This window comes from Schistocerca gregaria, chromosome 2 (genome assembly GCF_023897955.1).
Source record: "Schistocerca gregaria isolate iqSchGreg1 chromosome 2, iqSchGreg1.2, whole genome shotgun sequence".
In the NCBI taxonomy this organism is placed as follows: domain Eukaryota; kingdom Metazoa; phylum Arthropoda; class Insecta; order Orthoptera; family Acrididae; genus Schistocerca; species Schistocerca gregaria.
The window spans coordinates 759,423,681-759,451,423 of record NC_064921.1 but is presented as its reverse complement, the minus strand read 5'-3'; the positions used below and the strand labels follow the sequence as shown (position 1 = coordinate 759,451,423).

Genomic DNA, 27,743 nt, shown 5'->3' with positions numbered 1-27,743 from the left:
TTTTAATACCTACTCCGAATTTTTCTTTCGTTTCCTTCACTGCTTGCTCAATATACAGATTGAATAACATCGGGGAGAATCTACAACCCTGTCCACTCCCTTCCCAGGCACTGCTTCCCTTTCATGTCCCTCGACTCTTATAACTGCAATCTGGTTTCTGTACAAATTATAAATAGCCTTTCGCTCCCTGTTTTTTACCCCTGCCACCTTCAGAATTTGAAAGAGAGTATTCTAGTCAACATTGTCAAAAGCTTTCTCTAAGTCTACAAATGCTAGAAACGTAGATTTGCCCTTCCTTAGTCTAGCTTCTAAGATAAGTCGTAGGGTCAGTATTGCCTCACATGTTCCAACATTTCTACGGAATCCAAACTGATCTTCCCCGAGGTCGGATTCTACTAGTTTTTCAATTCGTCTGTAAAGAATTCGCGTTAGTATTTTGCAGCTGTGACTTATTAAACTGATAGTTCGGTAATTTTCACATCTGTCAACACCTGCTTTCTTTGGGATTTGAATTATTATATTCTTCTTGAAGTCTGAGGGTATTTCGCCTGACTCATACATCTTGCTCACCAGATGGTAGAGTTTTGTCAGGACTGGCTCTCCCAAGGCTGTCAGTAGTTCCAATGGAATGTTGTCTACTCCTGGGGCCTTGTTTCGACTTAAGTCTTTCAGTGCTCTGTCAAACTCTTCACGCAGTATCGTATCTCCCATTTCATCTTCATCTACATCCTCTTCCATTTCCATACTATTGTCCTCAGGTACATCGCCCTTGTATAAACCCTCTATATACTCCTTCCACCTTTCTGCTTTCCGTTCTTTGGTTAGAACTGGGTTTCCATCTGAGCTCTTGATGTTCATACAAGTGGTTCTCTTATCTCCAAAGGTCTCTTTAATTTTCCTGTAGGCAGTATCTATCTTACCCCTAGTGAGATAAGCCTCTACATCCTTACATTTGTCCTCTAGCCATTCCTGCTTAGCCATTTTGCACTTCCTGTCGATCTCATTTTTGAGACGTCTGTATTCCTTTTTGCCTGCTTCATTTACTGCATTTTTATATTTTCTCCTTTCATCAATTAAATTCAATATTTCTTCTGTTACCCAAGGATTTCTGCTAGCCCTCGTCTTTTTACCTTCTTGATCCTCTGCTGCCTTCACTACTTCATCCCTCGAAGCTACCCGTTCTTCTTCTACTGTATTTCTTTCCCCCATCCCTGTCAATTGCTCCCTTATGCTCTCCCTGAAACTCTGTAGTTTATCCATGTCCGATCTCCTTAAATTCCCACCTTTTTGCAGTTTTTTCAGTTTTAATCTACAGGTCATAACCAATAGATTGTGATCAGAGTCCAGGACTAATTTAGTATGTTCTTCAGAACAGAGACACGAACCTCGTCTATGCCTGCTGACTTCTTATTTTTTATTGTTGTATTGGATTCCTGACTTCAATCTCTGTTGTGGGAAACATCATCATTGTGCTTGCTATGCAAGTCATTGTGGGTGCTACATGTGTTTTAGGAAGATTTTGCTGCAGCTATTTATACCAGTGAAATAATTATTTACAAAATTTGCTAAGTCCTGAGGATTTCCTCTTATTCTACCCCCATACTTGATTTTGATGTTATTGTACTAGTTTCTTAAATAAGCTTTTCATTTTTTTGCATTATGTGTTTTTTGCCATTAAATGTTCTTTTTTTATTTTTTTTAATTTTTTTTTTTATTTTTTTTTTTTATTATTTTTGCGGCAAGCTGTACCCCACTGTAACTAACTGTTTTGTAGCTGTCACAGGTGTGCCAAGTGGTGATCCCATCATGGCTGGGTACAATGCTTGCACTGAACGAATCTCTGCCTTTGTTGACCAACACCCCCAAACTATAGTCCTTACTCTCCCATCCTATGTTCAAGATCCTGCTTCCCTCCTTTGCACAGACCCCCATCTCACACCTGTCTTGTTGGTCACAGTGAATGCAATTTTCTACCACAATACCACTTCCTATTTCCATGACCTTGCGGCCATGGATCACTGCCTTTCACAACATCCCCCTGATACCAATTCTCCTAGCTAACAACATCCTGACCTGCAAGTATTTCACTTTTGAAGGCTAAACCTACAAACAGATCTGTGGTACTGCAGTGGGTATTCACGTGGTACCATCCTGTGCCAACTTATCTGTGGGCCATCTAGAGGAATCGTTCCTATCCAATCAACAGCTAAAACCCCTTGTCTGGTTCAGATTCATTGATGATTTACACTCATGGCAGGAACAACCTTTGCTCCTTCACTCATAATCATAACACCTATTCCTATATCGCGTGGCCCTTCTTAACAGCCAACATCCTAGATGTTGATCTCCACTTCTCAGATGGCTCCATAAATGTGTCCATTCATATTAAGTGCACCAACCACCAACAGTACTTCCACTATGACAGCTGGCAGCCGTTCCATGGCAAAAAGGCACTTCTATACAGCCTCACCGCCCTTGGATGTTGCATCTGCAGTGGAAAGTAGGAGCTGTTGAAATATGCTGACAACCTTACTAGAACTTATATTGACAGACAATGTCCTCTCCAGCTCATCCATAAACATATATCCTGTGCTATCTCCTCCTCTGCCATGAGTAGCCTTGTTAACAGCCACTGACCAGCGCTCCTCTAATCTCCAGTACTCTCCTGGCCTTGAAAAGCTCAAACACATCCTTCAACAGGGCCCAACATGCCCTGAGGTGAGGAATTTCCTATCCAAAATCCTGCCTACATCATCCATAGTTGTGTTCCACAACCCACATAGCCTACAGAATGTCCTTGTCTATCTTTACCCTAATCCTGATTTCAGTCACTTACTCTATTGGTCATTCCCTTGTGGTTGAACCGAGATATAAGACTTGTCACATACATCCACCCACCACCTCATATTGCTGCCCAGTCAAAGGCATCTTGGCACGATAAGAGGGAGGGCCATGTGTGGTAACAGCCATGATGTATCATCTATGCTACAGTTATTGTACAGCATTATAAGTCGCCATGCCAAGTAGCCAACTATCTACTCACACGAATGGCCACTGTCGAACTTGTGCCAAACTTACTGTTCACCACAACATTAATAACTTCAACAGCTCCTTCACTACATGGGCCACTTGGATACTCCCTTCCCGCAGAAGTTTCTGTAAATTACACAGGTGGGAATTCTCTCTTCAGCATATCCTGCACTCTCATGATCCTCCTGGCCCAAATCTTTACTAACAAGTTTTAAATACCTCATCTTGACTCTTCCCTTCTTTCTTCTGTCACACTACTCTTTCCCCATCCAGGTCATGTATTGCTTCTCCCACTTACTCTTCCTTCCCTGTGGACACTCTCCCTCCCTCCCCTCCCCACCCTTCTTCCACTCCTCTCCCTTACTCTCTCCCCTTTCTGTCTCTTCATCACCACCTTCCCACCTTTCTCTCCTTTCTTCCCCTTCCTCATTCACCCCCTCCTCCCTCCCTCTAACGGAAGACCTGCCTCACACTGCCTTGATATTCCCTCCTTGCTACTTGCAACTGTCCCTAGCTCCTCCCCACCTCTATCTACCCACACATTAGCCTTCAGTAATAAGAACAGAGAGAGCATTTTCAGTGATCAAAAAATGTAAAATATTTCAAATTCAATTATGTACAACACTTCTGTGATCTCTAACTGCATGCTTTTGTTTACAAGTATTCAGTCAAGTTGAACACATTGTCACCAACTCTAGTTGACACTAAGTTAGCTTCACTGAAAAAGCTGTTAGCACTGACTGAGATGATTTTTTACAGCTTCTTCTATCAGTCACTGCACCGTAACTCATCATAAATTAACAAATAATAATGCTTATCACCACAATCATACAAGTTATGCTACTTGATGTGAATGTAAGTAATCTATTTCATAATGGTGGAAGAATTTTCAGTTCACACAAAATGCTGCTGATGACAAGTGCAGGGAAACAGTGATACAATTTCTGATTATCATACTCTGTGAAAGTGTCTTGGCTCATATTTGAAATCTCTACACAGTGAAAGCAATAGATTACTCATGATGGGGATCTGTTTCCCAACCAGAGACATTAGCCTCAACAGTCATTGTGATAGTATTCAAGTAATGTGTGCTTACAAATGCATATTTCACTTGGCCCTTTGTTTCTTTTCCACAATGTGCAAATGTAAAGATACAATGCAGGAACACCTGTCAGAGTCATTCACCCAATTCGCTTGGTACTCCATGTCAGCCTGGAGGAAGACACTGAGAAACCAACTTCATTGCCAAGAAAGGAGTATGACTTTCCCATACTAATCTTGATCTTCATTATTTAGCTTGGGACTGAGTTTGAATTCCTGTCTACAGTGGAGTTGCCATATAGCAGTGTAAACCTTCAGGACTTGTTGCTCAGAAGCAAGTGACGTAGTATTAACCTAGTATGAGGAAAATAGGAAAATGCAAATTTCTAAACTTGGAATGAAGAGACAAGCCAATAACTGAAGTGTCTCCTTTTATAATGCAACGTAATATAATATACGAGGGTGGTTTGAAAAGTTCTCGGAATCACCATGAGAGGTTAGCGCTAGTGCAACGAGTTGTTCATATGATATTCATTGGACTGTTGCCTGTAAACACATGCCACATCAGTGCTCTTGGAAGAGAGCTGCGGCAGTGACGTGGCTCTGTTGTTGTTCATGTGTAGTGATTCACGAAGATGGAAAAAATCGAGATTCGAGCAGTGATTAACTGCTTGGTAAAGAAAGGTATGAAAGCAAAAGACATTCATGCTGATTTCCAGAATACACTGGGGAACTCTGTTCCTTCATATTCAACTGGTGCCAAGTGGACAAATGAATTTAAATTTGGTCAGGAGTGCTTAGATGATGATACGCGCAGTGCTAGGCCAAGATGTGTCAGTACTCCAGAAATCATTGCAAAAGTACACAAAATGATCATGGAGGATCGGCGATTGAATGTGCATGAAATTGCTCACACTTGCCAGATGTCGTCTGAAAGGTTACAGCACATTTTAACTAAAAAATTAGAAATGAAAAAATTGTATGGAAGAAGATGGGTGCCGCGAATCTTGACATGCGCCCTGACACGTGTCATCACCATGGCAGAATTACATGAACTAAGGTATGAATTGTTGCCACACTCACCTTATTCACCTGATATGGCTGCATCAGACTTCTGTTTCTTCCCAAAACTGAAAATTTTTCCTGGGGCTGAAGATTCACTTCAAACAAAGAATTGATAGCCAGAGTTGCCAACTCATTTTCGAGATGGGATTAAGGCACTGGAACATCATTGGACAAAGTGCATTAATCTACAAGGAGACTGCATTGAAAAATTAAAAAATTCCAGTGACTTAAGTACTTTTTTGTCATCCCATTCTGAGAACTTCTCAAACCACCCTCGTAATATAATGTAGCATAAAAAAGGCAGAGGTCACACCCATCTACAAGAAGGGTAACAGAAGTACTCCATAAAGCTACCGTCCAATATCCTTGACATAGAGGTATTGTGGAATCTTAGAATATATTCTGAGCTCAAACATAATGAGGTATCTTGAACAGAATGACTTCCTCAGTGCCACCCAGCACATTTTTCGAAAATATCGATCATGTGAAACCCAACTCACACTTTCCGTACATGACATACTGAAAGCTTTGTGTCAAGGCATCCAGGTAGATGCAGTGTTTCTTGATTTCCAAAAAGCATTTGACTCAGTTCTACACCTATGCTTATTGTTAAAAGTACGATCATATGAGGTATCAAGTGACACTTGTGACTGGATGGAAGATTACACTCTTGGATGGAAAGCCATCATCAGGTGTTGAAGTAACTTAGGGTGTGCTCCAGGGAAGTGTGTTGGGATTCTTGCTGTCCATGTTGTATATTAATGACCTTGCAGACAACATTAACAGTAAAATCAGGCTTTTTGCAAATGATGTAGTTACCTGTAATGAAGTACTAATTAGAGAAGCTGCATAAATATTCACTCAGATCTTGATAAGATTTCAAGATGATGCAGAGATTGGCAACTTGCTCTAAATGTTCAGAAATGTAAAATTGTACACTTCACAAAATGAAAAAAACATAGTATCCTATCACTACAGTATCAGTGAGTCACTGCTGGGATCGGCCAGTTCATACAAATACCTGGGTGTAACACTTTGTAGGGATATGAAATGGAATGATCACATAGGTTCAGTCATGGATAAAGCAGGTGGTAGACATCGGTTTATTGGTAGAATACTGGAGAAGTGCAATCAGTTTACTAAGGAGATTGCTTACAAATCACTCATGAAACCTCTCCTAGAATACTGCTCGAGTGTGTGGGGCCTGTAGTAGATAGGACTGACGGAGGATATTGATCACATACAGAGAAGGGCAGTACGAATGGTCACAGGTTTGTTTAATCAGTGAGGGAAGGTCACAGAGATAATGAAGGAACTGAAATGGCAGACTCTTGAAGACAGACGTAAACTATCCCAAGAAAGTCTAGTAACTAAGTTTCAAGCACTGGCTTTAAATGATTACTCTAGGGATATACTACAACCCCCTATGTATTGCTCACACAGGGATTCTGAGGATAAGATTAGAATAATTACTGTATGCACAGAGGTATTCAAACAATCATTCTTCTCATTCTCCATACGCGAATGGAACGGGAAGAAACCCTAATAACTGGTACAATGGAATGTACCCAGTGCCATGCACCTCACAGTGGTTTGCAGAGTATAGATGTAGATGTTGTTAAGTGGGTAGCTCCTAATCATGCTCTTATTGTCTTACTGTTCAGGTTTTTGCTCTTTATGCAATTGGGTTAGCTGGTTGCAGAGCAAAATTTTATTTCTTGATAGTTTTCATTCTCACTTTAATCACTGATTTTGCAAAATAATTCTTCCTTCACCTAATCTTCCTTCATTACTGTACACTTCCCCCCTGCCCTCCACTCACTATATTAGGAGTGTCTTATTCTTGCAACTGTGTGCTCTTATGAAGTTGAGTGCAGTGGCAATGAACAGCATACTATATAATGCACCAAGCAGTAGCATCATTGTGCCATGTCTGTCTGTAACATGCACTTTGGGGCGCACAATGGAATATTTAGGATTAATTTTCATGTTAGTTTAGACATGGTGTGGGCTCTTAGCCACAATAGTTTTCATTGTGGGTGATTCAAAGTAAATATGACAAGGGTTACATTAACAACTGACAGTGGTAATTTCCAACTATATAATTTTTCTTGAAGAGAGTCAGAGGCAGAAGCAATGCTTCACTGAGCAGCCTTCTTACATGAGCACCAGTATGACTGTTAACAGTTACTCTTTTACTGTACACTTTATCTTACTTTACTTTTCTCCTTTTGTTGTCAGACTAATAATCCAAGGGTCCAGAGTTAAATCGGTGGTTGGTCTAAGATTTTTTTCCTATCATCTATCACTTTTTTCCTCCTCCTGCAGTGATCTTTGTATGTGAAAATGGCCTAGTTTCATTGTGATTCAGATTCTGGCTTGATAAGACAGTTTCAAGGTTATAGGAAGGCAGGACTGCACCTATTAAAGTACTGTTTTGTTCAAACTGACCTTCCAGTTGTTGACAGCTTCAGTAGCCCTTGCCCAGAGCTCCAAATGGGGGAATATGTTACTGCAGGAGGATGTCCTCATCAAGAGAAACAAAACTGGCATTCTACGGCTCGGAGCATTATCGGATTGGTTAGAAAATAAAAAAAAGGGAAATGGATAGATTGAAATTAAACATTAAGGGAGTTAGCAAAGTTCAGTGTAAGGAGGAACAGAATTGCTAGACAGATGAGTACATGATTATAAATACAAAATCAAATAGGGGTAATTCAGTAGTAGGTCTAGTGATGAATAAGAAAGTACAAATGAGGGTAAGCTACTATGAACTGCATAGTGAACCCATTATCGTAAGCAAATTAGACACGAAGCCAACATCCACTATGGTAGTATGAGTTTATATGTCAACTAGCTGTGCAGATGATGAAGAAATTGAAGAAATGTGTGATGAGATGAAATAAATTATTCAGATATTTAAGGGAGATGAAAATTTAATTGTGATTGGGGACTGAAGGAAAAGGAAGATAAGCAAAATATGGAGTGGTCTCCAGAAACTCTGAAGGGGTTATTCTGTTTTATGTTCTCTCTCGTGGTGGAAGGATCAGCTCTTTAATTGTATTGCACTACCTTCAGGAAATTGAAGAAAGGACTTCAGTATGTTAGTTACCACAAAAATACAAACAAACTTCTTCTCTGGACAACACAAGGCCTCACACAAGCCTGAAATATGAGAGGAACTCAAAAAACTTTATTGGACTCCATATTGGGGCACACTTACCGGATGGAATGAGAAGGAAAGACATTGTTTGTCCCCAGCTCGTCTGGTAAGTCTGCCTTGACCCGGGAGTCTGGGTGACTTTTCCAAACTCTGCCCCTTTTCCTGAACCTCTCCAGTTCCTTTCCCTTCACCCTTCTTCCTTCCCCTTCAACCCATCTGCCAGAAGAAGGCAGGGGTTGAACCAGGAATCTTCCACAATGCCTCACAATAAATCCCGTATTTTTACAACCAAAATCGGCCGGGGGGGGGGGGGAGTGTAGCACTACTTATTGAACACCCTTCATATTACGGAGATTTTCAAGTTGTTTTTCATTGTTTTATAAAGTCAGTATTATAAAAAAATTATTAATTCTTCTTTCTTACTTTCAGGAACTCACTGATGTTGACATCCTTAATGAGAGTGAGGAAGGAGCTGAGGCTTTAATAGATGCATTGTTGAATCAACAGATTTGTGCCCTTCTTGTTCAAAATCTGGAACGTTTGGATGAATCTGTTAAAGAAGAGGCAGATGGCGTGCACAATACTTTAGGTAGAAGCACTGACTTTTTGAAGCTGTGCATCCTTCAGTCTTACTGTAGAACTTGCAAATGTTTTGCTGTGGATTTTTTAAAAAAATAGGAAAAGATTTTAGTCCTGCTGTCTTATACCCTAAAATTCATCATTGTTGCAACCTAATATGGGTATCAGGATAGATAACTAGCTACAAAATAGATTATAATGATTAGACAGATGCTTAGAAAATATTACAAAGTTTCATCATTTCTGTGTGCCTAACCACATCTCAGTGCAGTTACCAGTGATACATCCTCGTATATGTATTACATTCCATCTTGAATTCTCCATCTTCTTTATAATCTTTTGATGTGTGATTTGAGCTATAAATGTCAGTCCATTTACCAAATGTGTTGTTTTTAGAAAGCACAAAATAGCTGTTATAATTTTTGTCTGATAAGTTGCTAAGAAGCTGCATTTCATTGTCCCTAATTGAAAAGAACTTATTTACTTATTTTTTTATGGTAAGACATGTTCCATATATCCATTTTTGTGTGGTAATGCGTGAGCATGAAACAAGTCAAAATATGTAATCCTTTATTATGTTAGTAGCATTAAGGACCACAAAAACAGATTTAGAATACAAATTAGAAAACAATAATAAAAAAGTTCTAATTATACTCACAAACAGAGGTTGAGATACAATTTTCAGATATTATCTAAGCAGTTATTTATAAACTAAAAAACACCACCTGCTCAATGTACAGAACACGAATTAATGTAATTAAAGCAGCAATATACATTAAAACATGTCGCGTCGTTCAAGGCGGAGGGCCAATGTGGATACTGGCTGCCTGTCCTCACCTATTCTTCCTGTGAGTGGACAGATGGTCACTCCTTCATTCAGCAGGCACCCGGTGGGGGATTTACTGGTTATTCAGAGCTTAAGTGTTAGACGCATTATGGAGCCCCTTAGGCAGATAGTGTTTAGGCTGCAAAGAAAGCCAATGTTCACTCGGTATGTCTGCCAGTGGGGCCTCATCCAAGATGAGGAGGCAGCTTTGCTGGTGGCTATTGAGCGTGCAGGATGCAGTCGTCTGCAAGTTGTGGCTCATGTCGGCACCAACAACGCCTGAGGCTTGGGTTCTGAGACGATCATCAGTTCGTACATGCAGCTGGTGGAGGTGGTGAAGACTGCTGACCTCGCATTTCCAGAGTTGATCGGCGTCCTTTGGTTTGGAGCTGAGTGAAGGGTCTCAACCCAGGGCTTCGTCGACTCTGTCATGGTCTTGGCTGCAGATTTCTGGACTTGTGTTATTGTGTGGGGATTTGTAGGACTTCTCCTGACAGGTTAGGGGTGCACTACACAAAGAAAGCAGCTACTCTGGTAGCTGAGTATTTGTGGAGTACACATGAGGGTTGTTTGAGGTGCTCTGATGAACACTCGCCAGTTGATTACAGCAAGGGGAGTGTAACAGCCTTCAGAATGAAGACACTTTGACTGTCAAAATTTTATCAGTAAACTGTTGAAGTATTCGAAATAAAGTTCCCGAATTTACTGCCCTCCAGGAAAATCCTCACGCTCAAATTATTCTTGGGGCCAAAAGCTGACTGAAACTGAAATTGGAAAGCTCTGAGATATTTAGCGAGTTGTGGAACGTATATCGGAAAGACGGATTAGAGGCCACAGAAGGGATAGTTTTCATTGCAGTTAACAAGAAAAATTGTGTCTATTGAGGTCGAAGTTGAGTGTGATAGTGAAGTCTTCTGGTCGCATACACATTTAGGTGAAACTAAGTTAATTGTTGGATGTTTTTACCGGCCACCCAATTCTGCTGTGGTAGTTCTAGAGTCATTCAAAGAAAGTCTTTGGTCAGTTGCGTGTAAATACTCAGATCATGCGCACTAGTTGGAGATGACTTTAACCTGCCAAGTATAGACTGGGATGGCCATGGATTCATTGCGGGGGTACAGACAGACAGCCATGCAAAATACTTTTGAAGACATTTTCTGAAAATTGTCTTGAGGAGCTAACTCGGCAGCCCACGCGCAATGGAAATATCTTAGACCTTGTAGGTACAAATAAGCTGGACCTTATCAACAATGTCATTATAGAAATGGGCATTAGCGATCATGATGTCATTGTAGCAACTATGCTTATGAAAGTTAATAAATCAGTCAAGAAGGCTAGGAGAGTGTTTCTTCCAGATAAGCAGTCATTAACATCTTACTTAGGCAGTGAATTGGCATCACTTAGTACCAGCAAGATGAATGTAGAGGAAGTATGGGCAAAGTTTCAGCAGATTGTAGATCATGGTCTGGAGAATTATATTCCTAGTAAGTGAATAAGGGATGGAAATGACCCACCATGGTATAATAACGAAATTTGTAAGATGCTGAGGAAGCAGAGGCTGTTGCACTCTAGGTTCAGGAGGGGACACACATACAAACGACAACAAGCAAAGGTTAGTAGAGATTCGTGTGTGTTTGAAAAGATATATGTGCGAAGCATACAACAGCTACCACCATCACAACTTAGCAAAAGATCTGGCAGAGAACGTGAGAAATTTCTGTTCATATGCAAAATCGCTAAGTGGGTCTAAGGCTTCCATTCAGTCCCTTGTTGATGAATCTGGTGTGGTACTTGAAGATGGGAAAACTAAAGTCAAAGTTGTAAATTTCATGTTCAAGAAATCGTTGACGCAGGGGATCCATACAAACATACCATCATTTGACCATAATTTTATCTGGAATCTCTTGCCCAGCACAAAGTCCCAAGTGACTGGAAAAAGTGCTGGTGACTCCAGTATATAAGAAAGGTAAAAGAATGGACCCACAAAATTACAGACCAATATCCCTAACTTTTGTTTGCTGCAGAATCCTTGAACACGTTCTCATTTCGAATATAATAAATTTCCCTGAGGCTAAGCAGCTTATGTCCATGAATCAGCATGGTTTTAGAAAGCATCGCTTGTGCGAAACTCAGCTTTCCCTTTTCTCACATGATATACTGAGAAGTATGGATGAAGGGCAGATTCCATATTTCTTGATTTCTGGAAAGCATTTGACGTGGTGCCCCATTGCAGGCTGTTAACGAAGTTACGAGCATATGGAATAAGTTCACAGGTATGTGAATATCTCGAAGACCTCTTAAATAATAGAACCAAGTTTGTTGTCCTCGATGGTGAGTGTTCATCAGAGACAAGGGTATTGTCAGGAGTGCCCCAGGGAAGTGTGATAAGACCACTGTTATTTTCTATATATACGTAAATGACTTGGCGGACAAGGTGGGTAGCGGTGTATGGTTGTGTGGTGATGATGCTGTGGTGAACGCTAAGGTGTCAAAGTTGAGTGACTGTACGAAGATACAAGATGACTTAGACAAAATTTCCTGTTGGTGTGATGAATGGTAGCTAACCCTAAATGTGGAAAAATTTAAGTTAGCAGGTATGAGTAGGAAGAACAAACCTGTAATGTTCAGATACGGTGTTACTAGTGTCCAGCTTGACACAGTCAAGTTGTTTAAATATCTGGGCATAACATTGCAAAGTGAATTGAGGTGTAATGAGCATGTGAAAAATGCTGTAGGCAAGGCAAATGGCCCTCTTTAATGTATTGGGAGAATTTTGGGAAAGAATGGTTTACCTGTAAAGGAGACTGCGTGTAAGATGCTGGTCCAACCAATTCTTGAGTATTGCTCGAGTGTTTGGGATCCTTACCAAGTCGAATTGAAGGAAGGTGTCGTAGCAACTTAGATGAGGGCTGCTAGATTTGTTACTGATGGGTTTGAACAAAACTGAACTGTCACAGAGATACTTCGGGAATGCGAATGGGAATCTGGAGGGAATGTGGTGTTCTTCTCAGGAAACACTATTAAGAAAATTTAGAGAGCCGGCATTTGAAGGTGACAGCTGAATGATTCTGCTCTCACCAACATACATCGCTCATAAGGACCACAAAGATACGAGACATTAGGGCTTATATGGAGGCATACAGACAGTCAGTTTTCCCTCGCTATATTTGCGAGTGGAACAGGAGGGGAAATGACAAATAGTGCTATTTGGTACCCTCCATCACACACCTTACAGTGGCTTGTGGAGTATCGATGTAGATGTATGGAATTTTTTATCAAGCAAGAACTCCTTCAGGCTAGTTTTAAGTAGTATGCTATTACCTTGTAGACACTTAATATTACTTGGAAGTGCTTTGAAGATTTTTATGCTCACCTTTCTGCACCAGAGACAAATTTTTCAGGTCACAGTCTGAGTCATGTTTCCTTCTTGTGTCATGATGATGGCATGACTCATTCATTTTATGTTAAGAAGGATTGTAAAGCAAGACTAACAAAGTCACTGTCCTCACCCATCCAGCCCCCTCCCTGTTCCCATTCCAGCACTACACAGCCGTCATTTCACTACCACACCCAGTCTTTTAATTTATTTTTATTTCTCTCCTTTCCACTACTTACTCCCTCCTCCATCTGCACCTTCTCTCCTGTCCTCCGTCTAAACTGCAACACTTGACTGTCCGCCACTCCCACCATACTATCTCTCCCCCACCCAGTCGCCACTCCCCCATCATGCACTGTTGCTGCTGCTCGCAGTGTAGTTTCAGCTATCCGAGACTGCAGACATGTATGCAAGTTGTGTTTGCGTATGTGTGTGTGTGTGTGTGTGTGTGTGTGTGTGTGTGTGTGTGTGGGCGCATTAATATTTACGAGAAAAAGCAGGAGACCAAAGGCAGAAACTTATGGGGCTCCACAGTGTACTGTCCCCCAGTCAGACCCCACACCTCGTACTTTGTGTGGCATTAACCATCTAACACTATGTTCTCTTGTCTGCCCTGCGGGTAAGATTTGAGCCAGTTGTCCATTTATCCTCAGATTCCACAGTGGCATGTTTTCTCTACAAGTATACTCTGATTGACATAGTTGAAGGCCTTGACAGATTGCAAAATATGCCAGCAGGCAATGTCGTCTTGTGAAGGCATTCGAAAATGTTATTGGCCAATGAAAATATTGCTTCGGTTGTGGAGATATTTTTTCTGAATCCAAAACGGTTTTTACTAATTACTGCAAAGTTTTTTATGTGGTTGACTATCCTGGGAGATATTAATTTTTTGAGGACTGTAGAAAATGCTGTTGCATTTGAAATGTCATCTTATTTGTAGAGGAGCTTTACAGTAGCATACTTCCTCCTGTCAGGGAAGATGCCTTGTTTGAGAGAGGTAGCACTTAAATGAACTGATTACACCAGGCTTTTACCAGTTTGCTAGAAATGTTGTTGCCACCAGTTGAATTTTTACTTTTTAAAGAAATTATAGTTTTTCTTACTTCCTGTGCTGTTTAGGTTGCCCTAAGGAATTTGGGATATTATTTTTATTTATGTCCTGTTTTCTCAGCAATACTTAAAAAATGATCATTAAAATTTTTTGCTGTGATCTCGATTTTGTACCCATCTACCTTCATTGTTGAGAACATTGTTTTGGATCCTATGGGGATAATACGCACCAGTCTCACTCCTTTTCAGTTCCCATAAAGTTTTGTTTTTGTTGCTACATGTATTAATTTGGGACAAACTTTGTGACTTCTGAATAACTTAGCATTTTACAATTTTTTATAGATATTTAACTTTTTTAGGGTTGACTGACTTTTTTGAGGTGATGTCTAGCTCTCATTTCATTTTCCCTGAAATCTTAATACCAGTGGTTATCCAGATTTTCAAATATCAGTGCCTCTTCATTACTGGAAAGACTGCACTTCGAACTGGCATTATCTAAATTATACACAGGTCTCCAGTCTATGTCTGGAGATGTGATTTAAAAGTCTGGATAGTTTCATCATTAATTATTCTAGCTGTTTTCCAGTGGGAGCCTCATTGATTCTCATATACACTTGTACTGTTAATAACAAGTCTTTCTTCGTCATAGAGAGACCATCTAGGACTTCGCTGGTAGTTGTATCATCTGTTTTGATCTTGTCTGAAAGTATATTATCAATTAGTGTGCTTGTACAAGAAGTTATTCTAGTAGAAAAACTAACTACAGAAGCAAAATTATATGTGGACTTCAAATTTTCTAGGTCTGATCTGTCTCTGGAATTTCTTATAAAGTTTACATTGAAGTCCCCAAGCTCTATCACATATCATCTGTGTTTGAAGATGATTATTAGGAGTGAGCCAAGGCGGCTTCATTTCATCTTTCCTTCCCCCTCCATTTTCTGGCGTCCTGTTAGGTGGCAGTATTAACCATACCATAGGATGAGCACTAGAACTGTTATTATTATTACTATTATTTTACAGCTACTTGGTTTAAACCACTGATCAAAGGCCCAAGCCACAAGCAAGAAATCGGTTAAAAAAATTGCAAGATAATAAAGTAATAAATTTCTTAATTAAAACAATTTGGCCTTGGAATAATTAAAAGAACTACTCTCCCAAAATTTTAGTAACAAATCCCACCTACGTCTCTTAAAAGACTTTTAAAAAAATTAAATTAATTTCAGTATTAATCAGACTAGCCTTTGAAGGGAACATCTGTGTCTGTAATTACTAGTTACCAAATCACAAGTAAACATTCAATTTCCAGAACAGACCAACAACAAAAGTTAAGTGCCAACAGTTATGATCTACAAGATTTTCTTTTACATACTTGGAATGGATACAATATGGAAATAATGGCAAAATAATTGTAAAAAATCTCAAATACTGACCGCTAGAGCAAGTGCCTGGAGTTAAATTCCAACTAACTGCCTGCAGATGTTCTCAACTGGTTCACATCATCTCTCTATCAATAAACCTCAGCAAAACCAAACATATTCATTTCCAGTACAATATTAGCATAATAAGTACAGATTGAAAACCAAGCGAGGTGGTGCAGTGGTTAGCACACTGGACTCGCATTCGGGAGGACGATGGTTCAATCCCGTCTCCAGCCATCCTAATTTAGGTTTTCCGTGATTTCCCTAAATCGTTTCAGGCAAATGCCGGAATGGTTCCTTTGAAAGGGCACGGCCGATTTCCTTCCCTAACTCGAGCTTGCGCTCCGTCTCTAATGACCTCGTTGTCGATGGGACGTTAAACGACACTAACCTAACCTAACCTAACCTACAGACTGAAATAATCTGCTGTAGAAAATCTGAAGGTTAATAATAAACTGGATATTATCACCCATTTCAGGAGACACACAAAATATTTGGTGGAAAATATTTACATAAGAGTTTGTAAATGAGGGTATAAACTAAACAAACTTAACTTAAGAATATGGTGCTAGTGTGAACAGCTCCACTAAGGCAATGTTGGGCAGCCACAAAAACTCCTGAGAAATACCATGCTGGTGCTTAACAGAAGCAGATCTCCGCAGCCAAGTGCTGCCCCGTACAGCAGACTCGCTACTCATAAAATTAATAGCTGTTAATAAGCACCACACAGATAAAACATGAGCTAAAAGATACAAGTTAAGAAAATGTAATTCACCCATGCTTTAATGACTTACTGACAAAAAACCTTCAATCTACCAGAATAATCAAAGAGTAACGTTACCCAAAATTCCATCCAGCCAACAGCACTCAATAGCATAAAATGGGAAAACAATGGCATAATAAACATCACCTGCAAAACAACTTGACAGAATAGGGTGAAATAATTAATCTCAGAAACTTACTTCAAATAGAAAAACTGTCAATAAGTCACCTAGGCTATATAGCCAGAGAGTTGTTTGTGCCAAACTGAAATTTTTATGAGAAACAGAAACTTACCTCTTTGAGATGATACTTAATTGCTAGCATTTGCAAGCAAGGCTCTCTTCCATGGCACTTATATTTCAGAATGATCTAAAACACATTTTGAATGACTTACATTAATTTGACAAATTTCCTTAAAATAATTAAAAGATTAAACAATAAATCCAAGAAAATATCTCCGGGTGTTAAAAACAACCACTTTATAAACCAGATTTACCACAGAGCTTTTTTAACAGATCTAAATCCCCAAATTCATTAAACACTAGGTTAACAACAAATGGCCTGTTGGCTTACAGTAAAATAACATTGCCAGAATGAGATTTTCACTCTGCTGCAGTGTGTGCGCTGATATTAAACTTCCTGGAAGATTAAAACTGCATTTTTAATCTGCCAGGAAGTTTCAGAATAACATTGATTTGAAGGCCACCAGATTTGACATACCAGAAAGCTTGTGGGGTAAACAAGTAACGGTAAAGCAAAACTTCAAGTAGCACCTATAATGGCAAGCAGCCAACGTTACATGTGCAGAACATGCACTAACCACTAAATGGATCACACTCAAACAGACCAATTGATGTTAACAATAATTACAACAGGTGAAATTTTTTTTGAGATCCATAAAGTGAGAGTCACATAAGCAGACATATTACAGCACAAGCGATTTCAATTGTTATCCTGTAATTTCAGCTCAATGCACAATGGCAGCATCCAAAAGTGCTCAGCATGAACATAAGGGAAGACAGTTCATTGAAGCACATTGAAGGGCATAGTGAAAACTTCCGTGCAGCCACTAATGGTTTACTCATAACTAATTAGTCTTCTCACTAACAGAGCCAATGGCTCACACATCCAACGGGCCGACCACTGTGTATGTTACCCTCTTGCCACTTACCCAGGCACTTCCCCACTCCACATGCTCCAGCATATTTTCAAGAATATTCACCAGCAATAACACACAGGAAGCTAAGGGTGATTCTTGCCAACTAGCAGGGCACCAGCAAATGAACAGGGAAGAAAAGATAAAATGAAGCCGTCACAGCTCAAGGAGAGCATCTGAGTGCTTCCAAAAGAGACTAAAATTCCCTGAGTGTGCTCTGTATGTTATTACTACTGATACTTTTGTACGGCATACACTTCCAAATGTTGTCCTAAACAATAATTCACACATCAGTCGCTCATTGTTTTTAGCAATACCACCTTTTTCTTCAGAATGATGTTATTAAGTAATAATTATTTATCACAAGTTTTACTATACAAGAAGTAACATGGTGCTCACTAAAGCACAGAACATGGGCATTAGGCATTATCTATATTTCGTGGTTCATAGACATTGATTGTAAGTTCATTGATGTTTTTGTGATAAATTGCCAGTTTTTGTTTTGCAGAAGCAGTTACACAGTTCTTATTTGTTAAGAAAGCTGGGGGATACGCTGGGATGACTGGAAAATTTATTTCTTGCAAAATTATTCATTTTTGAAGTTTTCTTACATAACTTCAGGAAGAAACCATTTGAATGTGTTGATCTCAGTCATATTGTTCAGCTGTTAAAAATAATGTAGCAATAAAATTCACAGCTCATTTGTTATCTCGCTGATGTGTAATACATGTATTTCTTTGTTTTCCAGCAATATTTGAAAATATAACAGAATTTCGTCCAGAGGTTTGTGCTGATGCTGCGAAACAGGGTCTCATGCAGTGGCTGTTACGCCGACTTCGCGTGAAAGCCCCTTTTGATGGCAATAAGTTATATGCTAGTGAGATGCTCAGCATACTGTTGCAGGATACTCCAGAGAATCGACAGTTATTGGGAGATCTTGAAGGCATTGATGTGTTATTGCAACAACTTGCGGTAAGTGAAATTTATTGTGAATGTACTGAGGACAAACAAATAACTATATCTGAATAATTATATTAAAAAACAAAGATTCCAAGACTTACCAAGCGGGAAAGCGCCGGCAGACAGGCACATGAACAAAACACACAAACACACACACAGAATTACGAGCTTTCGCAACTGGCAGTTGCTTCCAGTTGCGAAAGCTCGTAATTCTGTGTGTGTGTTTGTGTGTTTTGTTCATGTGCCTGTCTGCCGGCGCTTTCCCGCTTGGTAAGTCTTGGAATCTTTGTTTTTTAATATATTTTTCCCATGTGGAAGTTTCTTTCTGTTTTATTTATATCTGAATAATTAGATATATTTAATAGAAAGAAACTTCCACATGGGAAAAATATATTAAAAACAAAGATTCCAAGACTTACCAAGCGGGAAAGCGCCGGTAGATAGGCACATCTACCGGCGCTTTCCCGCTTGGTAAGTCTTGGAATCTTTGTTTTTAATATATAATTAGATATATTACTATATATCTTTCCGGCCATAGACTGATGTACTCTTCCAGCATTGTCATTTACTGGTAAAAGTTTCCTCCTCATGGTAGGGCAAAGTTATCTCGGTATCCATCACAGTTCTTGGGTACTTGATATTATCAGAGTCATCCATATCTTCACCAGCTGTTTTTCGCCCACTGCCGGATAAGGGCCACTCTGACATCTGCAAAAACCTCATACATCAGTATTATGTACCCAATTATGCCCTATTGTTATTCTCACATCATCTATCCTGTTCATAATTTGAAGATTAAATTTCTTTAACATTACTTCCATCATTTTGTCTCTCGATTTTCAAAGTTCCATGTTTCACTGCCATAGATTAAAACTACCCTTGCTTGTAAACATAATCAGGATGGTGACATGTCTGGAAAATCTGGAGTTCTCAGAGGTATTGAAATTATTTGAAAATTAGGGAAATTTAAGCAAATTATGAAAGATTCAGGGGTGGGGAATTTTGTGAAGCTTCGGGGAGATAAATAGTTTGTTGATGGAAAGATTGTTACAGATCACTATGAGATTCTACTTTGGAAATAGTTGGTTGTGAGGGGGGGGGGGGGGGGGGGGCTTTTCAGGAAGGTAAAGAAGTGCATTGACATATTGTAGACCAGCACTGTTGATTTGTTTTTGCTAATTCCAGTGTGTATTAGTATATTTACCAAGTTTCTTGCAGTGTCATGATTCATTTAACATTAACTTTAGTGGGAAGAGAATCCAGCTTGAAACATGATGCGTTGTTGCTACCAAAGACTGTTGGCACCACATTCCAGGGATAACATTTCAAAATGTATTTCTGTAATGATTTCTTTATAATTTCAGGTTATCACACAGTGACATGGTATGGTACATAAAGGTGACAGACAAAAGTTAACAGTTGAATTTCCATTGTAAATGTATTTGCTTTAACTGTTATGTTACGGACTAAGAAAAAAAGTTTCATATATATTTTGATTTCAGTCCTAGATGAATTTCAAATAAACACTAATAACTGAATGACAATTCAAAAACTTTCATTGGGAGCTTTGAAAACTAGTTAAGTAAAACTCACATTTGTCAAAGATTGCTTCAGGGAAATTTGAAATTTCAACCTGGAAAAACCTTGAAACCTCAGGGAAACTTCCCCATTTTATTGCTCCTTGCAACTTCGTGTGCTAGTTTCATTCTTGTGTGTGGCATTACTGCTTCTGGATGATGCTAGATGACCTACCTTTAGATCTTCTATTGATCCAGTGTTTGATACATTATTTTGTGTTCAAAGGTTTATATGTGGTTTGTGATGCTTCTGGGTGTTTACTAGATAACCTACCTTTAGATCTGCTATTAATCCAGTGTTTGATACATTATCTTGTGACGGGACTTTTGTGTGCAAAGTTTTATATGTGGTTTGTGATGGTTTCATTATAATCTCAGCTTCCTCTGTCCTTAAAGAATTTGATGAGAAACATAAGATGGTTCTTGTAGTAGTGCATCATAGTTTTTTCAATAGAAACTGCAACCCAGAAGGGAAAAATCCCACAAATGTTATGCATTAGATCAAACACATCCCTGTAGAATACAATTCTAATGTTGTTATCACTGTTGGCTCTTGCCTCTGCCAAGTGCTGCCAAGAGCCTGAACAGACCTAGGAAAAAAGTCTACACCAGCAGGAGCTTTAGTTATAATTTTGCTGCCATTGGAATCGCTGATGGCAATGCATTGAGTAAATTGTAACATTCAACTTCATACTGGTTTCATATATCAGGTAACTTGTTCACTAGTCCCGCAGTGGAGCTTCATGATTGTGACTGCATATTGTGTATTGTATGTACTGGGTAGTTACAATTAAAGTGCAGCTACTCACAGAGGACCAGTGTGGACTGTAATTATCATATGGCAGCAAAACTTGGTAGATATTCTAATGCATCAATGTGAATCTGATTTATGCAGGAAAAAATTAGTTCCAATTATGGCCATTGTGTGCATATGTGGCACTGTGAATGCGAGAAATATGTATAGAAATATTTCCATATTTAGTGGGTTAGGAATGGAACATGGACAGAAAAGGTCCAACAAGTGAGAAAGGCATAATGTTGATTTTATTATTAACTTCCACTTACATAGTTTGTTCAATATGAACACTGAAGATGTTGACAAGATTCTGCACAGTGCCAAATTTGCATCTGGTTGCCAAAATTGGAATTTCTTTTATTCCAGCATAAATCAGGTCCGCATTAATGCATTACATGTTTACAAAGTTTTGCTGCAGTACAATAATTACAGCCAGCACTGAATGTGCATGAGTAGGTACACTGTAATTACACACACCCAGTATAATGGCGCTCTACTACACTCACAGATAAAGTAGAATGAAATTCGAAGGCTGTGCATGCTGAATGGAAATTAACTGTGGTTGCACACTGCCCTACATGTAGTATATTTTTACGGGAGTCAAATGCTCTCTTCATTGATAGAGTATGATCTCCTTTAGTTATTTGGCACCAAGATTATTATAATTTACTTTACACAGAACAAAATTCCAAAAAACACCATCTTTAAAATACAGTTTCAAGAATTTAACCCAATCTGTGCTGCTTTAAATGGAGATGCTGTTTCCAAAAATGCCTCCCTTTCTACAGCAACAAAAATTCATCCAGACATATTCTACTTCCTGCTTAAACATGTTCCCTAAAATTGGTTTATCTCAGGCACAATTTCATAACTGTGTTTACTGCCATGTTCATACTATGGGTCAGTTAAAGGCCGAGGTGACACAAGCAACCACTTGATGTGTCAAGCTGAGAGAGGTGCCAAAGACACCCAGGCGCAAGATTTTTACTCAATGCATATTACAATTAGTACCAAAAATTGACACACTTGAAATAGTACGAGGGAAAGAGGGAGGGGGGCGGCCGGATGCCAAATGATAAGTCACGTGTGTCAGAAAATGTTCTTAAACCGGACCTGTTCATGGAAACTTGTTGAGTGGTGAAAGATATTTTCACTCATGACATTAGTAATGAAGGATATCTGTAGTGTAAACTTTCTGAAATAATGACAAATATTTAAGATGGTATGTCAATCAGTTTGCCTTCAATGACTTCAAGTTAATCAGTATTAGTTGGAAATCATGAACTATACCATATGTAGAGAGTAGTACTTGTGAACATAAGTGTGTGATCGCTCTCGCTTATCTTCTGAACATAATTTCACATTAAGCAGAATAATATTCACACATTTGTATATTACACCTGACCAGTTTCTAGGAATATTTTCAGTGAAATCGATGACTGCAGAGCTTGGACACACAATACTACACACACATTGAAAGAAAAATACACTATAATATCTTTTTGCCTAACACTAGTTATCTAACCTCATAATAAATCAAAATAAAAAATAAATCTACTTTCACATGCCATAAAGCGTAAAAACTGTATAAACCAGTTACCAGTCCTGTTGTGTATGTACTATTAGTCACAGGGTGTACAAGTCAGTGTCTACTCAAAGCCAAGAACATGTTAATTTTATTAAAATTCAGTATATTCAAAAGTAAAGCACCTAGCCCTTACTTACTTCCATAAATTGTTGGGTGCTGTGAGTTCGAAGAAGTGAGAAGTCAGAGTTTTCACTGTACACATTACATGGATCTGCACTTTGTACTAACATGATTAACGTTGTCCGTCGCACTTCACATAGTGTAGACCGGGAACTGTCTGCTAGGGATGCCCGATGTAAAACTGACTGGGCATGGCCCGTGCTGCCTCAGTAGTTGTTGTTCTGCCGGCAGAGGGCGCGGCCGAATTCTCGCGTGCCCTCTGGTGGATGGGACTTTACTTGAGGCAACTACTGTCCATGATGCACCATGCCGATGTGCGCCTCCCACGATCTTTCTGGTGGCTACTGCACTCCTCCTCCTTCGGGGCTTGAAGCCACTGTGATCCACTGCGTCGGAAGGTGGAGCGTCATGCAGTAGCGATGACCTCCACGTCCATTGGAATGCTGGAGTCGGGGGTTCTGCCAACCCTCAAGCCGGAACCTTCGAATATGGCTGGAAGTGACCCACATGAAGAGGCCCCCTCCGTCATCCCACCTCCGGAGCCCGGGACAGAATGGGTGACAAGCTGTCGGAATTCCGGATCCGGTTCCACCTCGGGAGGGGCAAGACCCAATGGCGGGGACGATGGGGACGGCACGACCACAGGTCAACCAGCCTCCTGAGAAACTGGGCCTGCGAGGGGGGCCGACTCTCGCTGGGGCATCTCTAACAATGGCAATGTTGGTGCTGGAGCTACTGGAGGCCGAGTGACTGATTTGTAAGTAACGTCGGTAGTGAATTGACCCAGTTGGGGAATGAACTGTTTACCATAACTGTGGAGACACCGGTAAACTGGCGCCAACGTGTGCGACCCAAGGTCGGAGTAAGTTTGTGCATTCAACAAGGAAACTGCCATGCCCGTATCTACTTGCAGTTCTAATCGATGCGACTGAACCGACACCTCGATAAAGAATTTGTGTGCCGATGCATCGGAAGCCTGGCCCGATGAAACTTCCAGAATGTCACTGCCCATGTCCTCTGTACCTGCTTCCTTCAATTCTTTTGAGGCTGAGCGGCAAACTTCAGCAATGTGTCCTTTTTTATTACATTTGCGACAAATGGCCCAACGCTGGGGGCACCCTGACTGATCATGATGTATATAACACGACACACAGGACGGTAACAGGGGCCGGTGGCCGGAACTATGTTTACATGCCGTGCGGGAGTGGCCGTAACGGCCGGATTGTATCGCCGCTCGCATGTCGTCCACCCCGGACACAGTGGGCGCGGCCGCGCCGCCCTAAACTGCTGCGACGTCGCACCACGCTTCCAACTGTTGAACTGCGGCGTGAGAGACTTCATACAACTGAGCAATGGACAGGATTTCCTCAAGGGAAGGGCGTCCAACTGCAAGGCCCGTTGCTGGACCTCCCTATCGGGCTGAACGAACAATGACGTCGCGCACCATAACGTGGGCATACGACTCTCGTGACTGCTCCGTGACAAAATGACACTTGCGACTAAGACCGTGCAGGGTAGCGGCCCATGCCCGGTAAGACTGAAGGGGCTGTTTCTTGCATTGATAGAACTCGACCCTAGCTGCCACAGCATGCGTGCAGCGGCAATAATATGTAGACAGCAATGAACACAATGCGTCAAAAGACAAGGACGAGGGTTCCTGCAACAGCGCTAGCTGCCACAAATCTTGATACGGCGATGGAGATATCCAAGACAAGAAAAGAGCATGACGTACCTCTGCATTGGCAATGTGAAATGCCTGGAAATGCTGCCGAAGGCGATGTTCATATGCGTCCCAATCCTCCGCCGTCTCGTCATACGGGGAAAGGGAGGAGGGAACGGCACTGGAGCAGACCGCGTGGAGAGCAACGCCAAAAGCGCTTGTTTCATGGTTGCCATGAGCACCGTCTGCTGCTCAACCAAAACCCGCTCTAAATCCTCCATGCCGTGGATAAGCTGCGAAACCGGAACGATGACGCAACACGTGAAAGAACGACCCTACTCGTTGCCAATTGTGTATTAACATGATTCACGTTGTCCGTCGCACTTCACATAGTAAATGTAAAACTGACTGAACTGACTGGGCACGGCCTGTGCTGCCTGAGTTGTTGTTGTTCCGCCGACAGAGGGCGCGGCCGAATTCTCGTGTGCCCTCCGGTGGACGAGACTTTACTTGCGGCAACTACTGTCGGTGACACATCGTGTCAATGTGCGCCTCCCATGATCTTTCTGGTGGCTACTGCACACTTAGAGTAAAAAAGTACTAATTTGACTTCCAACTGCAGCTGCTCCTAGTAGTCAGCATTTGTGAAAATGTCTTGTATGCAGATCATAATGAAAAAATCGTAAAATAAATAAATACGAAATGAGTTCTCTATTTGTTTACTGAAATGTAATTACTGTCATATTTATCTTAGGAAGGTTTGGTAGTAGTTGGGTGATGTAGTCAGAATGGCCTAACTTACAGAAAATTGAAGAACTGTTCCGCATAAAGGCTGGTCTTGATTCCTTCTTACACGTTATTACTATTAGTCATAATAGAAAATGCCAAACTCTTAAAATGGCAGCTATTTATACCCATTGATGTACTATGACAAAAATCAGCAATAAAATATAAAATAACTTTAAAATTGTAATGAGTGTGTGGTTAAATAACATTTCCACTCCAGTAATAAATAAAATTCTGAGCATTTATTAATTATCTTTCATAACAGACATGAAATGTCCTTGGGTTTGTGTGTCTAGACTCGCGTAAAATCAATGCTTAGCTCATTGATCACATTTACTTTTAAAGACAGCTGTGACAGATCTCACAAAACTCCTATTGAAAATATTCCTGTGTATATAAAAAAAATAGGTATAATAATTACTGTTAGGTTGTAGATAATTCAGTCAGAGCTGGCTCACATCAATATCTTATGTTTCTTTTGTTTTTAATTTTATTACTAGCTGAGTACCTGGTGTTGCCGGGTAAGCATTTATTATAATTCTATGAGTCCATCTCCTCCTCCTCTTTTGATCCGTCCATCTCCCTCGCCCTCTTCTCTGTGCGTCTCCTCCCCCCCCCCCCCCCCCCACCGCTCTCTCTCTCTCTCTCTCTCTCTCTCTCTCTCTCTCTCTCTCTCTCTCTCTCTCTCTCTCTCTCCCCCCCCCCCCCTCTCTGACCACCTCCCCCCTCCCCCCTCCCTACACTCTGTGTCTCTCCTGGTGGGAAAAGAGAAAATAAAGAGTTAGCATTAAGATACACATAATAACATTATGATGTTACCTACATAAAATAATAAAATTGCTTTTAACTATGCATTCAGACATATTCGAAACAACACTGAAGTGACAGTATAATGACCTACAATAATAAATAACTACATGGGTCATTGAAAGCTGAAGAAAGATTAGATTAGATTAATACTTGTTCCACAGATCATGAATACGACACTCGTAATGATGTGGAACGTGTCAGGTTAATGAAAGATGTCTGTACAGGATATTACATTACACAAAATATTGCACGACACTAATGCTTAACTTAGGTTTTTCCCTCCCTTAATTTATATCTAAAAATTCAGCCAATGAGTAGGAGGAGTTGTCATCTAGAAATTCTTTTAATTTATTTTTAAATGTTGGTTGACTATCTGTCAGGCTTTTGATGCTGTTTGGTAGGTGACCAAAGACTTTTGTGGCAGCATAATTTATCCCCTTCTGTGCCAAAGTCAGATTTAACCCTGCATACTGAAGATCATCCTTTCTCCTGGGGTTATAGCTATGCACACTGCTATTACTTTTGAACTGGGCTGGATTATTAACAACAAATTTCATAAGTGAATATATATGCTGTGACGTTACTGTGAGGATCCCTAGATCCTTAAATAGATGTCTGCAGGATGACCGTGGGTGGGCTCCAGCAATTATTCTGATTACACGTTTTTGAGCAATGAATACTTTTCTACTCAACGATGAATTAACCCAGAATATGGTACCATACAAAAGCAGTGAATGAAAGTAGGCATAGTAAGCTAATTTACTGAGATTCTTATCACCAAAATTTGCAATAACCCTAATAGCATACATAGCCGAACTCAGACGTTTCAGCAGACCATCAATGTGTTGCTTCCAGATTAACCTCTCATCAATGGACACACCTAAAAATTTTGAAAATTCTACCTTAGCTACAGACTTCTGTTCAAAGTCTATATTTATTACTGGAGTTGTGCCATTTACTGTACGAAACTGTATATACTGCGTTTTATAGAAATTTAAAGAAAGTCGGTTTGCTGAGAACCACTTAATAATTTTGTGAAAAACATTTACAATTACATCACTTAGTTCTTGGTTTTTGGATGTTATTACTATACTTGTATCATCAGCAAAAAGAACTAACTTTGCATCTTCATCAATATGGAATGGTAAGTCATTAATGTATATCAAGAACAGTAAAGGACCTAAGACCGAACCCTGTGGGACCCCGTACATGATAGCCCCCCAATTTGAGGAATCAGCTGTTGTATTAACATTACATGAACCACTTACTTCAACTTTCTGCATTCTTCCAGTTAAGTATGAATTGAACCATTTGTGCACAGCTCCCCTCAAACCATAATGATTTAGCTTATCTAAAAGAATTCCATGATTTACACAGTCAAAGGCCTTTGAGAGATCACAAAAAATACCAATGGGTGATGTCCGATTATTCAGAGCATTTAATATTTGATCAGTGAAAGCGTATATAGCTTTTTCTGTTGAAAAGCCTTTCTGAAAACCAAACTGACATTTTGTTAGTACTTTATTTTTACATATATGGGAGGCTACTCATGAATACATTACTTTCTCAAAACTTTTTGATAGAGCTGTCAGAAGAGAGATTGGGCGATAGTTGTTGACATCCGACGTATCCCCCTTTTTATGCAATGGTTTTACAATGGCATATTTCAGTCTATCGGGGAAAACACCCTGCTCCAAAGAGGTATTACATACGTGGCTGAGAATCCTACTTATCTGTGGGGAACAAGCTTTAAGTATCTTGCTGGAAATGCCATCAATTCCGTAAGAGCTTTTACTTTTCAGTGAGTTTATTATTTTACTGATTTCAGAGGGAGAGGTTCGTGGAAATACAGTTGTTTCAAACTGCACAGGTATGGCCTCTTCTGTTAGAAGCCTTGCCTCTTCTAGTGAAGATCTAGATCCTACTTTCTCCACAACATTTAAAAAATGATTATTGAAAATGTTTCCACTTTCAGATTGT

General features: G+C 40.1%; 1 protein-coding gene and 1 non-coding gene across 4 annotated transcripts in view; both read left to right on the top strand.

The window, feature by feature from the left end:
* The window catches only part of LOC126334966 (beta-catenin-like protein 1), a 99,341-nt gene that overhangs the window by 34,411 nt on the left and 37,187 nt on the right, over positions 1-27,743 (top strand). For all 3 annotated transcript variants that reach the window (XM_049997747.1, XM_049997748.1, XM_049997749.1), the window contains exons 5-6: positions 8,729-8,888; positions 18,215-18,438. In XM_049997747.1, the coding sequence (XP_049853704.1) occupies positions 8,729-8,888; positions 18,215-18,438 (384 nt within the window). The remainder of the gene's footprint in view (positions 1-8,728; positions 8,889-18,214; positions 18,439-27,743) is intronic.
* On the top strand, positions 15,713-15,785 carry Trnaa-cgc (transfer RNA alanine (anticodon CGC)). The gene has a single exon. It is a non-coding gene; the product is annotated as a tRNA-Ala (tRNA).